The 15,596-nt window shown below is 42.0% G+C and overlaps 1 protein-coding gene across 2 annotated transcripts in view; it reads right to left on the bottom strand.

The window, feature by feature from the left end:
• Positions 1–316: 316 nt before the first annotated feature.
• ino80 (INO80 complex ATPase subunit) overlaps positions 317–15,596 on the bottom strand; it is a 29,357-nt gene continuing 14,077 nt past the window's right edge. The window contains exons 28-37 of one of the 2 annotated variants that reach the window (XM_028397367.1): positions 9,565–9,692; positions 5,914–6,008; positions 5,337–5,409; positions 4,840–4,998; positions 4,609–4,711; positions 4,433–4,521; positions 4,123–4,278; positions 3,433–3,604; positions 2,016–2,231; positions 317–1,848 (exon numbers count right to left, since the gene is read on the bottom strand). In XM_028397367.1, the coding sequence (XP_028253168.1) occupies positions 1,640–1,848; positions 2,016–2,231; positions 3,433–3,604; positions 4,123–4,278; positions 4,433–4,521; positions 4,609–4,711; positions 4,840–4,998; positions 5,337–5,409; positions 5,914–6,008; positions 9,565–9,692 (1,400 nt within the window). In that variant the 3' untranslated portion in view covers positions 317–1,639. The remainder of the gene's footprint in view (positions 1,849–2,015; positions 2,232–3,432; positions 3,605–4,122; positions 4,279–4,432; positions 4,522–4,608; positions 4,712–4,839; positions 4,999–5,336; positions 5,410–5,913; positions 6,009–9,564; positions 9,693–15,596) is intronic. The other variant, XM_028397366.1, reaches the window with a different exon arrangement.

Below are 15,596 nucleotides of genomic sequence, written 5' to 3'. Positions count from 1 at the left end.
TTGTGCCTATAGCCACTTGGCAAAAGTGCACACCCCTGAATAAACAGTCTGATGAATTGTTTCTCACCCTTGTGCTGCATGCAGATGATTTATTTCCATGGAAACCAACAGGGTGCTCCTCAGCTGCTTCCTCCTGGCAGTGGGCCTGTAATATACGAGCATCCATAGGAATACGAGGTTTAACTAAAACTGTTTTGTGAAACTTTTGGCCTCCTAATTCTCCCTTAAGAGTTCCCACATGTTGGTCCTTTTTTCCATTTATTTCATGCATCAAGAGTTGAGGTAATAAATACAAAACTGCCTGAATTTAGCACTCTTTATTTTCATTTGAATCCCCCTGTTAGTAAAATGGCCAAAGCATTTTTTTTTCATACAGTATGTACACATGACCTATAAAAATAGACAGGCAAACGAGGGGGGAAAGCCAGAAGAAACGTCGCTCTCATCATTATGTACATCAATATAGAACAACATATTTTAATAACACTATAAACACAAAAAACAAACCTAACAGATGTAGTGCTCAACTCAGGACATCGATGCAAACCTTTTCTGTTTTTTGTTTTTCCTAAAACATCAATGACATCAAAGAGAACCACAGACTTCTCATCACAGAAAGCTATTTCTGAAAAATAAAAAAATGGCTTCAGAATTCACAATTTACAGTTTTACAGCTGAATATTGTTGCAATCGTCAGGAATTGCCCATTTTTAAACATAAATCAAATAACTTAAACAGCAGACAACCAAATAATTAAAAGTCAATTAACACTGTTAGCAGCATAGCTGTATCAACCAGCACCCCTCATTTTAGATTTTTTACAATATTTCCCAAAGGACAAAAATATTATTCATTTTAATCTGCAGTGGAATCATTTTTGGACAAAATCCTTTCCAAATGTTAACATCTGCCATGTTGATTTGGGTAGTTGTATCTCTCTTCATTACAAAAATAAGAGTTTAGTACAAAAACCTCTGGACATATTGTTTGGTAAAGTGTGGGTAGGTAAAGGTGTGGCTTCACATTAAGCTCTGTGAAATGCACATCATCAATCAGTGTCACACTGAGCATATCTACAGAACAATTAAATAACCTATTGTACATCTAGAAGAATAAAAAAAAAAAGGAAGACGTGGCTCAGTGCATTTGACAGAAAATTTCTTGCGCCTCACTAACCTGGCAAACACATTAAAAAGCCCTTTAAGCTACGCGTGTTGCTCCAACTGTGCTGTGACTGCTCGTCAGAAGAGCTTTCTGTCGCTGATAAGAAAAAGTAGAGTTTGTCTTCTCAACAAAGCACTTGGAAATACTCCTGTTTATAATGCAAACAAAAATACTCAAGGCAGACTCTGTCCACTGACCTGGACACATTGCAATGAAACTTAAATGACTAATGCAGAGGCTGGTAGAGACTGTACCTTCAAATTATGGTAGATGAGAGTGTGTGCATGGTTCTGAGCCAGCAGGCAGGGCATGGTCCACTGGGTAGTGAGCCTCAGTTAGTTAAATACTGTACTCCCCATTTGCGCTATTTGTTAGTTTAGGCATAGGGTGTCGGTGGGGATCACAGTGAACAGTGGGTCAGTTTGTGTGTGTGTGTATGTGAGGGCAGATTCAAGTGTGCATGTGCGCGTATGTGTCATCGAGCCCCAGGACCACCGGGGCCCTTGCCTTTCCTGACTGCAGCATGGCTGCTGTGGTGGTGGCTGTGGACCAGCTGTTTGTGGGGGCTTGGGGTAGAGGTGCCTCCTTTGGCCTGGGGAGAGGAACTTCTGCTGGGGTTGAAAGCGGGGCTGGTACCGGACCGGCCCAAGGAAGGCTGCAGGGGGCTGGATGCTGAGAGGGTGCCTGAAAGGAAGGATGGGGAGGAAATGGTTACAATGCACCTCATTGCCTCACTGCAAAGTTACATCTGTAAACATCCAATCCAAATCCTTTGTATAATGTACTGAAAATGAAGGATTTTGCAGGCAGCAGGTGTGCATTTGTGCACACAGCATATAGTATTTACTAACCTTTAGAAACACTGTAGCCATAAGCAGCATAAGCTGCAGCAGAAGCAGCTGCAGCTCCAGCCATCGCTCCTGCCATGGCTGCTGCACTACCTGCCGTTGACTTGCGGCCGCGTCCTTTCCCTCCAGACTTAGCCCCGCCTCCAGATCCTTTGGGCCGTCCACGACTTCTCCCAGACCTGCCTCTGCCGGGACAGATTGTGTCTGAGGCTGAAACACCTGAAAGAATAAAACAAAAATAAGAAAAACTTTGCCAAACGCTTTGATCATTACTTTAGCACACTATAACTCTGTCATGGACATATTCATATTGTCACAGCACCATAAAGCACATGTTTCTTTTGGCTTGACCAAGTCTCTCGAAGACACTGTGGTAATTTTACTGCATTTAAGAATTATTATCACACATCAATCGTTGCTCGTCATTTCCATCGGCACAGACTCGAGGAAAAAACAGCACTATTGCTCTCATTTTCCATGCTGTTAAGAGGATATGAGCCAGCCTCTCAGCAGTAATCCTCCAGTATCTGCTCCGCTCTCTGACGTCTTCACTGGTCTACATTTACTTTGCATGTTTTGCCCCAAATGCTGTGGTGTGTTGTAGGGGCTTTTTCTGGAGGGGTATGAGCCTATCCCATCAATAACGCCCGGCCACACATGAAAACCCTTAATAAAACCCCTGACTCTCACCCCCAAACCACCACCCCCCCAAAAGCCTTAATGTCGCTGGTTCTCCCTTTTCATTCATCTGTCCAAGTTTAACCATTGCTCCTTCACTCACAACCTCCCATCATGTCTTCCAAACCTTTCATTATAACATCCTCTCCATCTACGAAGACTTTCCCCCAGCTTACTGGGCCTGGTGATTAGGGACCATCAATAATCTTATTGGCAGAAGCCTCTTCACAAGGCAGCAAAAATCCCAAATGGGTTTCAGTGAAGCAGCATGTATTTAGGGTGGGGATTACCTTATTGCCGCAAATCCAAAGTACAGATATAGAAGCAAAACACCATATATTTACCATCTATCTGGATTCCAGAGTACAGAACATACTGACGCAAAATAAAACCTTCATAAATCTAAAAAAAACAACCATATAAAACTTAGGTAACAGGCAATTTGTCTCAATGGACTCCAGCCCATTAAAACAAGTCACGATAGCAAAGAGATTGCAGCAAGCCAGACTCCTCTGTGTTGCTCCTCATGTAGGTCAAACTGATGTGCTTTCCTAGCAACATTTAAACATGATAATACTGTCAAATGATAGCACAGGTTAAGTTGCTTTTGGCAAGTTTGGAACTGTTCAAATAAATAGAGGCCTGCCACCGGTAATAACCTTAGACTTGTATTGGATTTTAGTGTCTGTCAGGAGCATACTGGTGCTGTCATTAAAAAATCAAAATCATATCATTCTCTCACCATTCATGTTGTCAGAGACTGATCCTGACACAGAGGCAGGAGAATTGGTGGCACGAGACTGTGGTGCAGAAGACACTGGATCGTCCACAATGACCAGCATGTCGCTGCTGCTCTCATCTGCATCCGCATCCGGAGGTAAGGAGCCAGGCTGCAGCTCGCTGCTTAAGGAGATCTGCCCATGCACAGGAGCACACACAGACATACACACAGGCTGGGGGTCAGCACCACAGGGGGTCAGGAACCAGGCCGGTAAAGTAGAGGGCAACAGGAGAGGAACAGTGCGAGGGACAAAATACAAAAGTAAGGAATGAAAAGCACAGAAAGAAGCATGGAATGCCAAAGGTAAAGAAAGAATTTAATGAATTAGATTGGAAGGTGATAAAGTGAAAGAAGACAGAAAGGCAGTGATAGAAGAGAAGAAGAAGCACATGAACGGGAACGAATCAGATGAGAAGAGGAAAACAAAAGATGAAAAAAGGAGGAGGTAAGAGAATTAAAATGCACAAGATGTAAAGTAAAAGAATGAGTTTGTGGATGCAGCCCAAAGAAACATAATGGATAAGCCACAAACCATCACCTGCAACATAAATCTGATCCATTTCCCTTCCCTTGATGATCTGACTTTGACATTTCAGGCATTTCTCTTTCTAACAAACACAAGTGCACTCTATCTCCCCTGGATTGCCTCACCTCGCTGAAAGGACTGGGCATAGCCGAGTCCATCTCAACACTGATGAAAGAGTCGTCTCCATCTGCAGACAGGTTAGAGTTGTCGGCTGAGGGAGCATGGGAGATGACCAGGTTGACTTCCTTCTTCTTCTTGGTGTCTGACTCCTCATTTTTCTTCTGCAGGTTAGACAAAGGAAAAGGGAGGCAGAGTGAAATTGCAGGTTTAACAGTTATAATTTGTAATGAATAATACTAGTTTCGAGGACGCATTGATGTGCCAGGGAACTACCAAAGGACTGCTGGGGTTTTAACTGCTCAACTTGTACTTTACCTTCTCAGCATACTTCTCCCTCTTCCTCTTCCGTTCCTTCACTTTGCTGCTCTCCTCCTGCTGCCTCTTCTCCTCCTGTCTTTGACGCACTACAAGAAGAAACATTTTTTTTTTAAAAAGGAGAAAAAAACACTTTTCATCTTTCCCCATAGGGTTAGTATGTTGACATTGCTCACATTTCTTTTCCAGCTCATCATCGTCCAACAGCAGGCTCACCACCTCCTTCGGTTTGAGGGTGTCCGGTTTGAAGTTGCCTCCAGAGATCACAACTCTTTGGATCTTTTTAGGAAAAATTATTATATAGTCATTTTAATAAGCATGTTATATAGAGATATAATTAAAATAACCTTATATAAAAACACTTAACATATTGTATGTAGTGTATGAAGAGTGTTTGAGTGTCAGACCTCGCTCTTCTCTTTGGCCCGCTGCAGGATTCTTTCCTCGATGGTACCCTGACAGATGAGGCGATAGACAGTGACCTGCTTGGTCTGACCCAGCCTGTGAGCCCTGTCCATAGCCTGTTGGTCTACTGTGGGGTTCCAGTCACTGTCATAAAAGATAACCTGGAGACAAAAAACAACTGGATTTTAACATCCTGTTATTAATCAACTTCTAAACCTGAAATAATAATTCTGACATTAAACAGACAATTGCAGTGCATGATGGACACAAAGAGAGATTATGCTGTGAGATGCTGATAAACGCAGAGAACTCACCACCCCCATTCATTGTATTTAGTGCTAATCTCAATGTATTATTAATGCTGAAACACTGGTTATCCCAGATTATCTGCCTTGTTAGTGAAGGAAAAGTATACGATCTTTGAAATATATTTGGGACATGTTTAGAATGTGATACTATATCAACCAAAATGTTTTTGTGGTGTGTGTCAGTGACTCACAGTGTCAGCAGCAGTCAGGTTAATGCCAAGTCCTCCAGCTCTTGTGCTCAGCAGAAATACGAAGATATCCGTTCTATGGAGGACAAAAATGAAGGAAGGGGAAAAAGAGAGAGGGAGATGCAAAATGGAAAGATATATCGTTTACATTCTGATTACCCATATATCATGGCAGAAAATTCAGTTAAATTGTACGTTAAAAAGAAAAACGTTCATTGGAAACTTGAGCCTGGTATGACGGCCAAACTTTAAGAGGAGAAGTGCATAGGAAATTAAATATGTACCAATGCCTGCACAATAAAGCTGCTTCAATAAACTCTCTCACTATGACAAGAACTCAAGTAACACTGGCGCCTGAGAGCTATGCACTAATGCAAACCAGAGCACATAGACTCAGTATGAAATACACACAAAATTGGACATTGTAAGATTAAACTGTCCACTGATTGCTGCAGTATACAAAAGGCAGATTTACAGTTATTGGCAAACGGATTCTTGATTTCATATATACACACACACACACACACACACACACACACACACACACTCAAACTCTAAATCCTATTCTGCCTGCACTCACCGGCTCTGGAAGTCAGCCACCATGTCTCTGCGTTCTGAGATCTTGGAGGACCCATCGAGGCGCATGTAGGTGTGTTTACGATAAACCATGTACTCCTGAAAAGAAGAGAGAGAAAACAATGAGACAATAATCATAAATAATAGATGTAGCTACTTATTTATCATAGTGTTTGTTAAAGTAGTTCCAGAAACTCCATTAGATGTTCTATAAAAAAAACCAAGTGATAGCAAATCTCAAGTCTGCTACTGTAAAGATGTCATATAAAAAATTAGTAAATGTCACTTAGTATATGCTGATAACTACAATATTTGCAATTGGTAGTACTTCTCGAATATATCCAGTAAATAAAATGAGTCAAGTCTTATATGAAATGACTGAAAAATATTCATTTAAACATGTGGATTTGCACTACTGAACCTTCTTTGATTACCTTAGCCACTGATTTTGAAACCAGCAAATGTTTCAAACAGATTTTTATCATCCCAACTTGTTGAAATTCAAATCTCAAACTATTTTTCTGTGTTTGTTCAGGGAATATCAACCAGGAACTATACACTGAATTTAATAAGATCTCAAGCATGCAGTTCTCTTTAAGCCTTTCTCTGTGGAGCCGATAAGCCCTGTAGGTTTATTTGTTACGGTCCAAGGGTCAAGAAATGCTTGAAAAATTTCTCTATGACGGCAATTTTGTGTCCAAAATATCAAAATCCCACATTTCTTATGTGCCTTTGTTGGAATTGAAACCACAATCGCAGTCCAGAGAGACAGGGAGAAATGCAGAAATTGACATCCTATCCCCCCAAAGTCTGGTAAGCTGTTCCGTGTGTGGGTGTTAGGGTTGATAGGGAGGGGCTGTAAAGTGCAGGGGTCAGAGCAAGAGTGGTGATGAGGTGACATGCTGATCTCTCTTTAAGTACTGCCGTGAACCCACGACCTCCTCAATGAAACATGTCACCAATAAGACGGGCAAAATTAGTGGCACACATCACAACTCACCTCACACAATCATTACCAATGATATCAATGATTTGACTCTATGTTTTCCGTGACCCCTCACAAACCACTGTCAAGACACCCGGGACCTCAGTCCCACCAGGGTCTGCCCTCATCTCTCTCTTTGAGTGTCTGGCTCTGTTCCCAACAGCCCCATCTGCTCTGAGTGAACACTACATTAGGGACCATTAGCCTAGTGCTTGCCAAAATGCTGCTAACCTTGTTGAATTGAGGTTTGATATCCTGCCAGTGCAATGTTGCAGATATTGTTGCTCTAAGGAAAGTCATACTTCTAATCTATGTCTAAATAATTAGAATCAACGTTCCAGAAAAGGAGCACCTGAGATGTCATAGTCCATACCACACATCATTAGTGTAACCGTAGTCTTGTGGTGTGCTGAAATATAAAGCTCAACAGCTGGCAATTTTCTCTTATATTCTGTTTAGGTTTGTGCTAACTATAGGTGACTGCTGTATTCCTGCAGCTTTTCACTCATTGTCTAAAGTGTTCCAATGCAAATGTTATAAATCAATGTATATGTTGAGGTCAAACTGCTTATTTTTTCACTTTAACTGTCATCACCCCATTACAAATGATATTTAGCAAAAAAAAATAAAAAAGTTTCACCTCGCTGGACAGATATCACAAACATGATATATGGGTCGACAAACATGTGAAAACAAAACGTGTTTCAAAGCATGATGCAATTTCCTCCCTAATATTTCTGTCTCTCCTCAAATTGTATTTTTATTTGAAGACTATCAGAAACAGGAGTGGCAGCCAAGTTGTTCTCAGCATCACAAATTATAACTCCTCAAAGTCAAGACAGAAACTAATTAAAGCAAATTAAAGTTTTTCATTGCCCATTTAAATGTACTAAGCTGCTGCTTTGTTGATATTTTAACTGTGCTACTGTTAGTGCTACAATATTATAATTTGGTAACATTTAAAACAATGAATATATTATCATTACATTAATAAATAGTTTTTTATAATACAAAGTATTGTATCAAAGTATAAAAGTAACAATGTCCTTGATTGTAGATTATGATCAAAGCTTCGAAAAACCATCAGACCATCTGCCACAATAAACTAAACTCTTTCTAAAGATTCAAATTTCTTTCATTATATTGATTTTTATGATCACAATGTGGCACAAATATTATATATATTATATAAAATTAAAAAAGGACCATAAACTTATCACAAAAAGTGTCACAAAAATCTGTGCTTTGTTTTGTCAGTGTGGGCATTTGCCTCAACACTGTAATGTAAGCCACAGCCGTTTCAACAGCCACAAAGACACAACTCAAGTAGGAGGGCAGTGACTTGGCGGTCCTGCTACACTATGGGCTGCTGCCAGAGAAAGCAAATGGTGTTATTTTTCTTTAGGCCACCCCAACCTTGACGATCCATCAGCCAGTACTGTGATGTCACCAGAAGAACCGGCAGCCGACCGGCGACGAAAACAATGATGCTAATGACAGAGATTAGCATCAGCCTCTCCTTCACTGTTTCCCTTAGTCACCGTCTCATTTTCAGGAAATCAACTCCATCTGTTGATTTTTTTTTTGGCCATCCAATGAGAAAGATAATATAGTGGAGGAAAACTGAAGCCAGATTGGGTGAATGCATGATTTCATCCGCGGTGGTCTTTAGCCCATTAGAAGAGGGGATGCCGTCTCACTCCCTCCATTACATTATGAGGTCACCTATAAACACTTCTGTGTAACATAAGGCACAGTAATGTTGCCTGATTAGACCACAAAGTCAAAGCTAGAAGAGAGGACTTAAGGTGGGACGGTCACGGTGAGCCTACATTATCTAATCCATCTTCTCATCACTGCTGTTGTACTGTGGCACTAAACACAAGGCATTCCCACTGTTTTCCAGACACACAGGAAGAAGGTTCTTAACCACCTGGGCCGGGTCCATCTGCCATCAAAAGATTTGGCTGTGGAAACAGCACTGGCTGTGTGATTGAGGAAGGAATTCCCAATGACATCATGCCGGAGACTTTTGGCTCCATAGTGATGTTAGCAACAAATGTGGAGGCAACACTAGAGTACTGCACCAAGGCTGTGATTGGACATGATTGCTGCCTGTAATATATATTTTACACCCTTTTTCTTTTGTTTTTGTGGGCTTTATCATATTTTTGTTCATTTTTTTCTTCCCATCATTTTCCCTTCAACAACCTTTGTCTTCAATTTTGCCACTCCCATCTCCCCCCCCCCTCTTCTCCCACCCCACATTTTTCCTCACTTCTTTCAGTCATCCCTCCCATCTGGCTGCCTCCCTGCAGATGAGACCCCTCTAATTAGTCCTGACCTGTTAATTAGCCGTCTAATGAGAGCACTAACGAGGAACAGGCAGGCTGATTAGAGGTACTGGAGCTCAATACCTCGTTAGTGGAAGCAGACCAGTTAAACAACTTATTTGAACTTAACAACTTATTACAAATAAATGCAAATATATAAACAGATCTGACTGAACCATGTATCATGGTACAGATACAGTCATGTTTTCAATCATTATTAGTGTGAGGTAAGCGTTATGGATAGTCATAGGCATTGAATGGAGAAAATATGAGAAGAAGGAGAAGTCATGTCATTAAATAATGATTAACAATCTGTCTTATGTACAGATATGTATACCTCAAGCAGGTCTATCATGCGTGTCATTTGGGAGTAGATAAGGACTCTGTGTCCCTGGGCCTTTAGCCGACTCAGTAGGATATCCAAGGTGTGGAGCTTGCCACTTTCTGTGATCAGGCTTTCCTTATCTGAAAAAGAAGAAGACAAAGAATTAAAACCCCAAACATCTTGACGCTGAGGTTTACACTTAACACCACTGAAATGGCCAGAACGTTTTTGCAAATATTTATTCCGTTAGTAGTACACTATTATAGTATAAAAGTATTAATCCAAACAAAAAACAGCCCCTCATCAATTCCCAAAGTGACACAGATTTGTATTCCCCTGAATAAAGACCCTTTCAGCAGAGGGATCAGCCGACCCTTCTAAAACTGTTCCTGATCTGCTGATTGTTTAAAGACAGCATGTGCTCTTATTGACTGAACCGCTGATGAGACCAGAAAGTGAGAGAGAGAATGAACAAGCGGCATTGACAGAGAAAGAGAAATTGTGAGAAAAAGTGATTTACACTCCATTTCACACAATGGCACAAAAGAAGAACAAATAGGCCTGCCAGTTGGTCTTGGTCACGTTACTGCCGCCGCCACATCAGGTGTTCTCTGGCAGACCACAGACTCTGGGTCTGTTGTAGTGAAGTGGTTCCCTCCATGTCCAGCTGATGAGGGATTAACGTCATCTGGCACAATGGTAGAATGAGGAAAAGGCTGCGGCTGCTATCGACCCAGTGACAGGGACACTATGGTGTTTGACCAAGAGGTCATGGCCCCGAATGTGGAGAACCTATTGCTAGGTCTAGGGTCAGGTGACAGGGTCGACTAAGGGTTACAAGAGAGTCCCAATGGGAGTCAGGCTTGGTCGTCTTGCACTCGACTTGGACACTTGTTCCCAAGCCCTTTTGTGCAGAGAAAACCTGGGCTTATAAATATTTCCCAGTCTTATTTCCTTGCTTTGTCAATGAAACGTAACCAACCGCATTAAAATCACGTTCCATTAATTCAAAACACATGGCTTGAAAATTTAAACTGAGGCTGTGCTGATACATCACATCCTGCCACAGATGAAAAAAATGCTCACATGGAATAAACACACGCACTCAAATGCATTGGATGATCCAACAGGACCCACAAAACCACATGGGTCCTACCATTCTATGTTAATGTGTACTTGGGATGAACCCTGACCTGATGTGACCCTTTAGTAAGTCTCCCCCAAAAAAGGTCAGGCCCTGTAGAGGTGTTAAAGAGGAACTAATAGAACAGATGAACAGGCGAAATGCTCTGGGGAGCTCGTCTACAGGTCACAGTTAAGTGGTGTCAGCCTGTCATATGCATTCAGTATTGGTCGCACACCTAAAGCTCATGGGAAGGTGTTGACAGGATTACCTCTGAGTTCAAGTGCTATATATGTCTAATTTACTTAATTAGTGTTCCTCTGGAAAGCTGGTGTATGAGTTATTGTGAAGCAAGTGTTGCTGTGGCTTATTCTGGTGTGTATGCAGTACACTGCAATACCTTAGATATAGACCCTGATGTCAATAAAGTAAATGGACTAAAAAGAAAAAAGAGGCAAGAGTGAGACATTCGGCATGCAGAAAAGAAAAAGCTTCAGACAGAGAGGGACAGACGGAGGGTAAGGGGGGTCCTTGTGGTGGCTCCGGCTACAGTCAGGCGGTATTAGCCTAGTGGTGGCGGCGTTGATGTTGTGGTTTAGATCAGACAGGGCCTCCTCACCACAGGTGCCAGTCTAACCAGGGGCGCTGCGCAGTCAAGGGCACCAAAAAGCACTGTAGACCACACTGCCAACCATCCAGACAGAAACCGCCACTTGGCGAGAGATGCAAATGCTCATATAAGGGAATGCTGCTCAACCCCTGCCACTGATCTGTTTCTGTTTAGCAGATTATTTTTAAGCCTCCAGACACCAATGTCATGTTTAAAGATGGGCTAAAGGCTTAACTGAGAATTTCTGTAGCCAAACAGGACTAAATGTTGCATGTATTTAAACTAATTCTTGAAGGGCATAAACCGTCAATCTGAAAATCCCATATTAAGCATTTTTATACTACTACTGTAGAGACGTGTCAGTTAAGGTAATCCTTTTGTTTATGCCTGGATTATGAATAGTGAATCTGGTCTCTCCTTAAGAAGAGATGTTTGAATACACTTGTAATTTATCTACAGTCTAATCTTTGTGTATTAAATATACACATCATTTGCTCACTAAATGCAAAATAATCAAAGAAAAGGAAGTAAACAGATTTAAACAAAAAAAAAATCCCAACCTAGCAGCATCCATCCAAACTAAAGCCCAGCACTGTGGCTTACAAAGATAGAGGTGGCTGAGTTCAAAACATTTAGTGCCGCATACAGAAAATCCCAGTTTCTAAATTCTGCTGCCATACCCAATAAAGGGAAGCCAAAAAATGAATAATTGCGATTTGGGAGAGCTTTGGTGGTCTGTTGCATTCCAATATAACACTTATGGCTTACATTAAAAGCTACATGTGGCTGGAGTGAAATGTATGACCACTGGTCATAAATGATGAGGAATTAAAATAAATACGTCTGTATTCTAACAGAGCTGATGTATTGGCCTTTATGAACCTGTAAACATTATATCACATGGTAATGACATAGACTTGTAGCTGACAGCAATATGAGCTTTAAACCCCACAATCCAAAATCAACACAAGAAGATATTCAAAATAAATTTCTCAAAATATCTTATAAATTAAAATTTGTGTTAAATAAAGCCAACTTTGAAATTGTGGACAAGGATAAGGACTGCATTAAGACCACACCCCAAAACACAAGCAAATCCCATGTGGTGTCACACCACTCTGTCGTTGCTATGGATACACATATCAAGCTTCACCACCTGCCCCCCACCCCCACTGCACCCGTTTCATGGCACCACCCACCCGCTTCCATCCAATCCAGTCAAACAGTGGTATTCACCCAGCCAGCCGTCCCCACCTCCTCCTGTCTTACCGCCTGCTGGCAGATTAAGCTACACTCCCATGTCCCTCCACTCTCCCCCTTTCTACTGCATCCACTGCACCCCTCCAACACCCTCTACATCCTTCCCTCCTCCACTACTACCAACTCTCCCCCTTCATACACACCCCCTCGTCCTCTCCCTACTGTCTGTCCCCTGGCGTTGTAATCCAATCCCTGTAGGGCCAGAGCCAGGGGCCTGACATGGTCCTGACCCAATTAGAGGCCTGCTGCCAGCTAATTAACCCTGGCCCAGCCCTGGTGCCTGGCGCCTGATACTCCCAAACCAACTACGCCGCTAATTTCATTAATACGCCACTACAATTTTCTGTCCTGTCCTGTCCCCTTCTACTGCTGCTACTGCTGCCAAAGCCAAGTGTGGGTCTGCCCTCAACAGGCAGAAAAGCAAAGCCAAATGCGATGTCACAAAACAGGAGTTGAACAACAAGAGATCCATCAGCGCTAGAGTTAGTAAAAGAAGATGGATGGATGGTTATGTGAGAAAGAGAGACAGATGGGGGGCCACAGAACAGGTCGAATCAACGATCGAACCAAGCCTCAGCCCCTCACTGTATAATGATACATTACACTGTGCAATCAATAAGTCAATGGGCAACACTTGTTCAGCACTGCTGAGAATGGAAATATTAGCCTGACACTACTTTGCTGCTTTTGCAAGTATTGACAAAAATCAGACTTAAACTTAATTTTCCTCACATCAACAGCACCAGGTTTGCTGAGAGCCAGATGCTAGCAGGAGCATTTTGACAAAGAAAACAGGAGATTTTAGGTCAGTAAAGTCTTACAGATTATACAAAAAATGACATATCTGCATCTAGCTTTGCTCTGGAGGGAAGCCAAATGAAAGAACATTCCCATACAAAAATGTATCTGTGTGTCTGAGTTATGTACAGCACTTAAGTGTACATACAGTATATAAGGGACATGTTTGCATACATTGCTATCCCTCCTTCCAACTGCCAAGAGCATTCCCTTTGGTTCTCTAGGAGTTGTTAAGCAGGGGAAGAGACAGACAGTCTGATGAGGACTCTGAGTTTCACCGGGGAACCTCACCGCACCACAGTGGCCTACTGTGAACTCTGTCATTAAGATAGATTACTGCTAGTTACCCTTGGCCTGCACTGACTTCAGACACACCACAGATGCAAGCTAGCTGGATATGGATTGAGTAAAATTGATATTACTTTGGCTTCCATGTTCAAAATCTCATCATAGAGGAATAATATGGTTAATGTCTCCCCCTTCAGTCTATTTTGGAATATCAATTTTCTTGATATCATTTTTTCCTGGTCCTATGTACAGCCATACATGATTGAACTCGGAAATCTCCGTCCATTTACACACTTTGGCTGACTGTTTTGTTTTGTTTTTTTTTCTTTTTGGCAAAAAAAGTGAATTCCACAGACTGGTACTGATGCCAGTTTAATGCAGATTGAGAGGGGGTAGAGTCAGTGCTGCCGTCTGTGTTGTTTCGTGCCTGTCTATCAGAGGGCCACGGAGGCTTCCTGCCATTTTACTGGAGAGCAGAGCTTCTTTGAAGGGACAGGAAGGCAGCACTGCATTTCCCACAGCCTAATGTGAGTGACTCTAAAAGACACACACACAAACACACACCGAGCTGTTTACTGTCTACAGCAAACATAGTCACAGTCCAGTTCACAATAAAGCTAGAAAAAGAGTTGAGTGTTGGTGCTATAGTGAGAAGCCCATCATTTTGTAAAGCGGTTCCTTCTAATTACAGTAAAATGAGACAGGGGCCACACAGGCAGTTATTTCTGGGTCACACTGGAATGTAGTAAAAGTAATCTTTTTTTTAAACCACTTAAATATAAAATAGATACTGTTTGGAGAGCTGAGTGACATAACCACAGAAATTTGGTTAACAAAAAAAAACAAATCTGTAATTACAGTCCAATCATCTACTGTTCTCTCAGCCACTGTTCCTGGTGGCTGAGACTGAGTGGCTGCATGGGTTAAATTCCTAGCTGATAACACCCTTGATGCATCTACAATGATCATTGTGTCAATATTAACCTTATAAAACCAGGGTTGATAATTTATTCTTTTGTGAATGAAAATATCTTTCCCTCTGGGAGGTTCTGCCATCACAATCACGTAAAAAAATCTGTGGTCCAAACCGTTACAGGCTATATTGTTTTTTCCTCCTCTATGGCCTGATTCCTAATAGGAGTCCTCTGATTAGATTCCTCCATCGATATCAGTGGGCAGCATACTCACGCCATGGCGCTCAAAACAAACAGTTATTCAGCTCTGCCATTTGTTCTAAAGGTGTGGGGCTGGGAGTGCAGAGAAGAGGGAGGGTGGGAAACTTCAGCTGAGCTACTGTACATATCTGAGCCTTGATGTGGCAACAATGCGTTCAGCCGAGGACGGGTGCCGGAGTGTTGGGTCACTTCCTTCCTATTGAGGCTGAGAAAGAAGTAGGAGACCAGACGGACTGAGAGCCCTTGGCCAGATACTGATTTCAGTACAGCGTGCCGCCCTATCTGTTAGCGAGAGAGACGAAGGTAAAGCTTGTTCTCTGCCTGTGTGTGAGCGGACCGTGGGAGAGTATGAAAACGAAGAGGTGAGAGACACCTCAGGCTCCATGTGAACACCACAGAGTTCCCTGAATGGGGCTGATGGAACACAAACAACACACATATACACACTCGCACACAGACGGACCATCTATTAGTGTTACCTAACTAAGCACTTGAACAATGACCAGTAGCTAAACTTCCTCGCTTTGTCTGCCTCCGTTTAACTTCACAAGAGCTTTCAGACTGTTCTCACACAGACTTGCAAATACTTGTTTTGTTTCTCACTTTTACATACAAACACTCTCACAAGTACATGATGGGTTAAAAAAAATCAAGCCTTATAAAGAAAAAGATTTAAAGAACTGTAAGTGCACTACAATAATCATGTGAAAGTGTTGTTTAGAATACTAAAAGTCACCAAATTAGTGCCTTGGAGGCTTATCAGACAAGAACACATTTGTGCATTCTCAGT

Source organism: Parambassis ranga, chromosome 24, assembly GCF_900634625.1.
Source record: "Parambassis ranga chromosome 24, fParRan2.1, whole genome shotgun sequence".
Classification (NCBI taxonomy): domain Eukaryota; kingdom Metazoa; phylum Chordata; class Actinopteri; family Ambassidae; genus Parambassis; species Parambassis ranga.
Note: the sequence above shows the minus strand (reverse complement) of the source record. Positions and strands in the feature narration are given on the sequence as shown.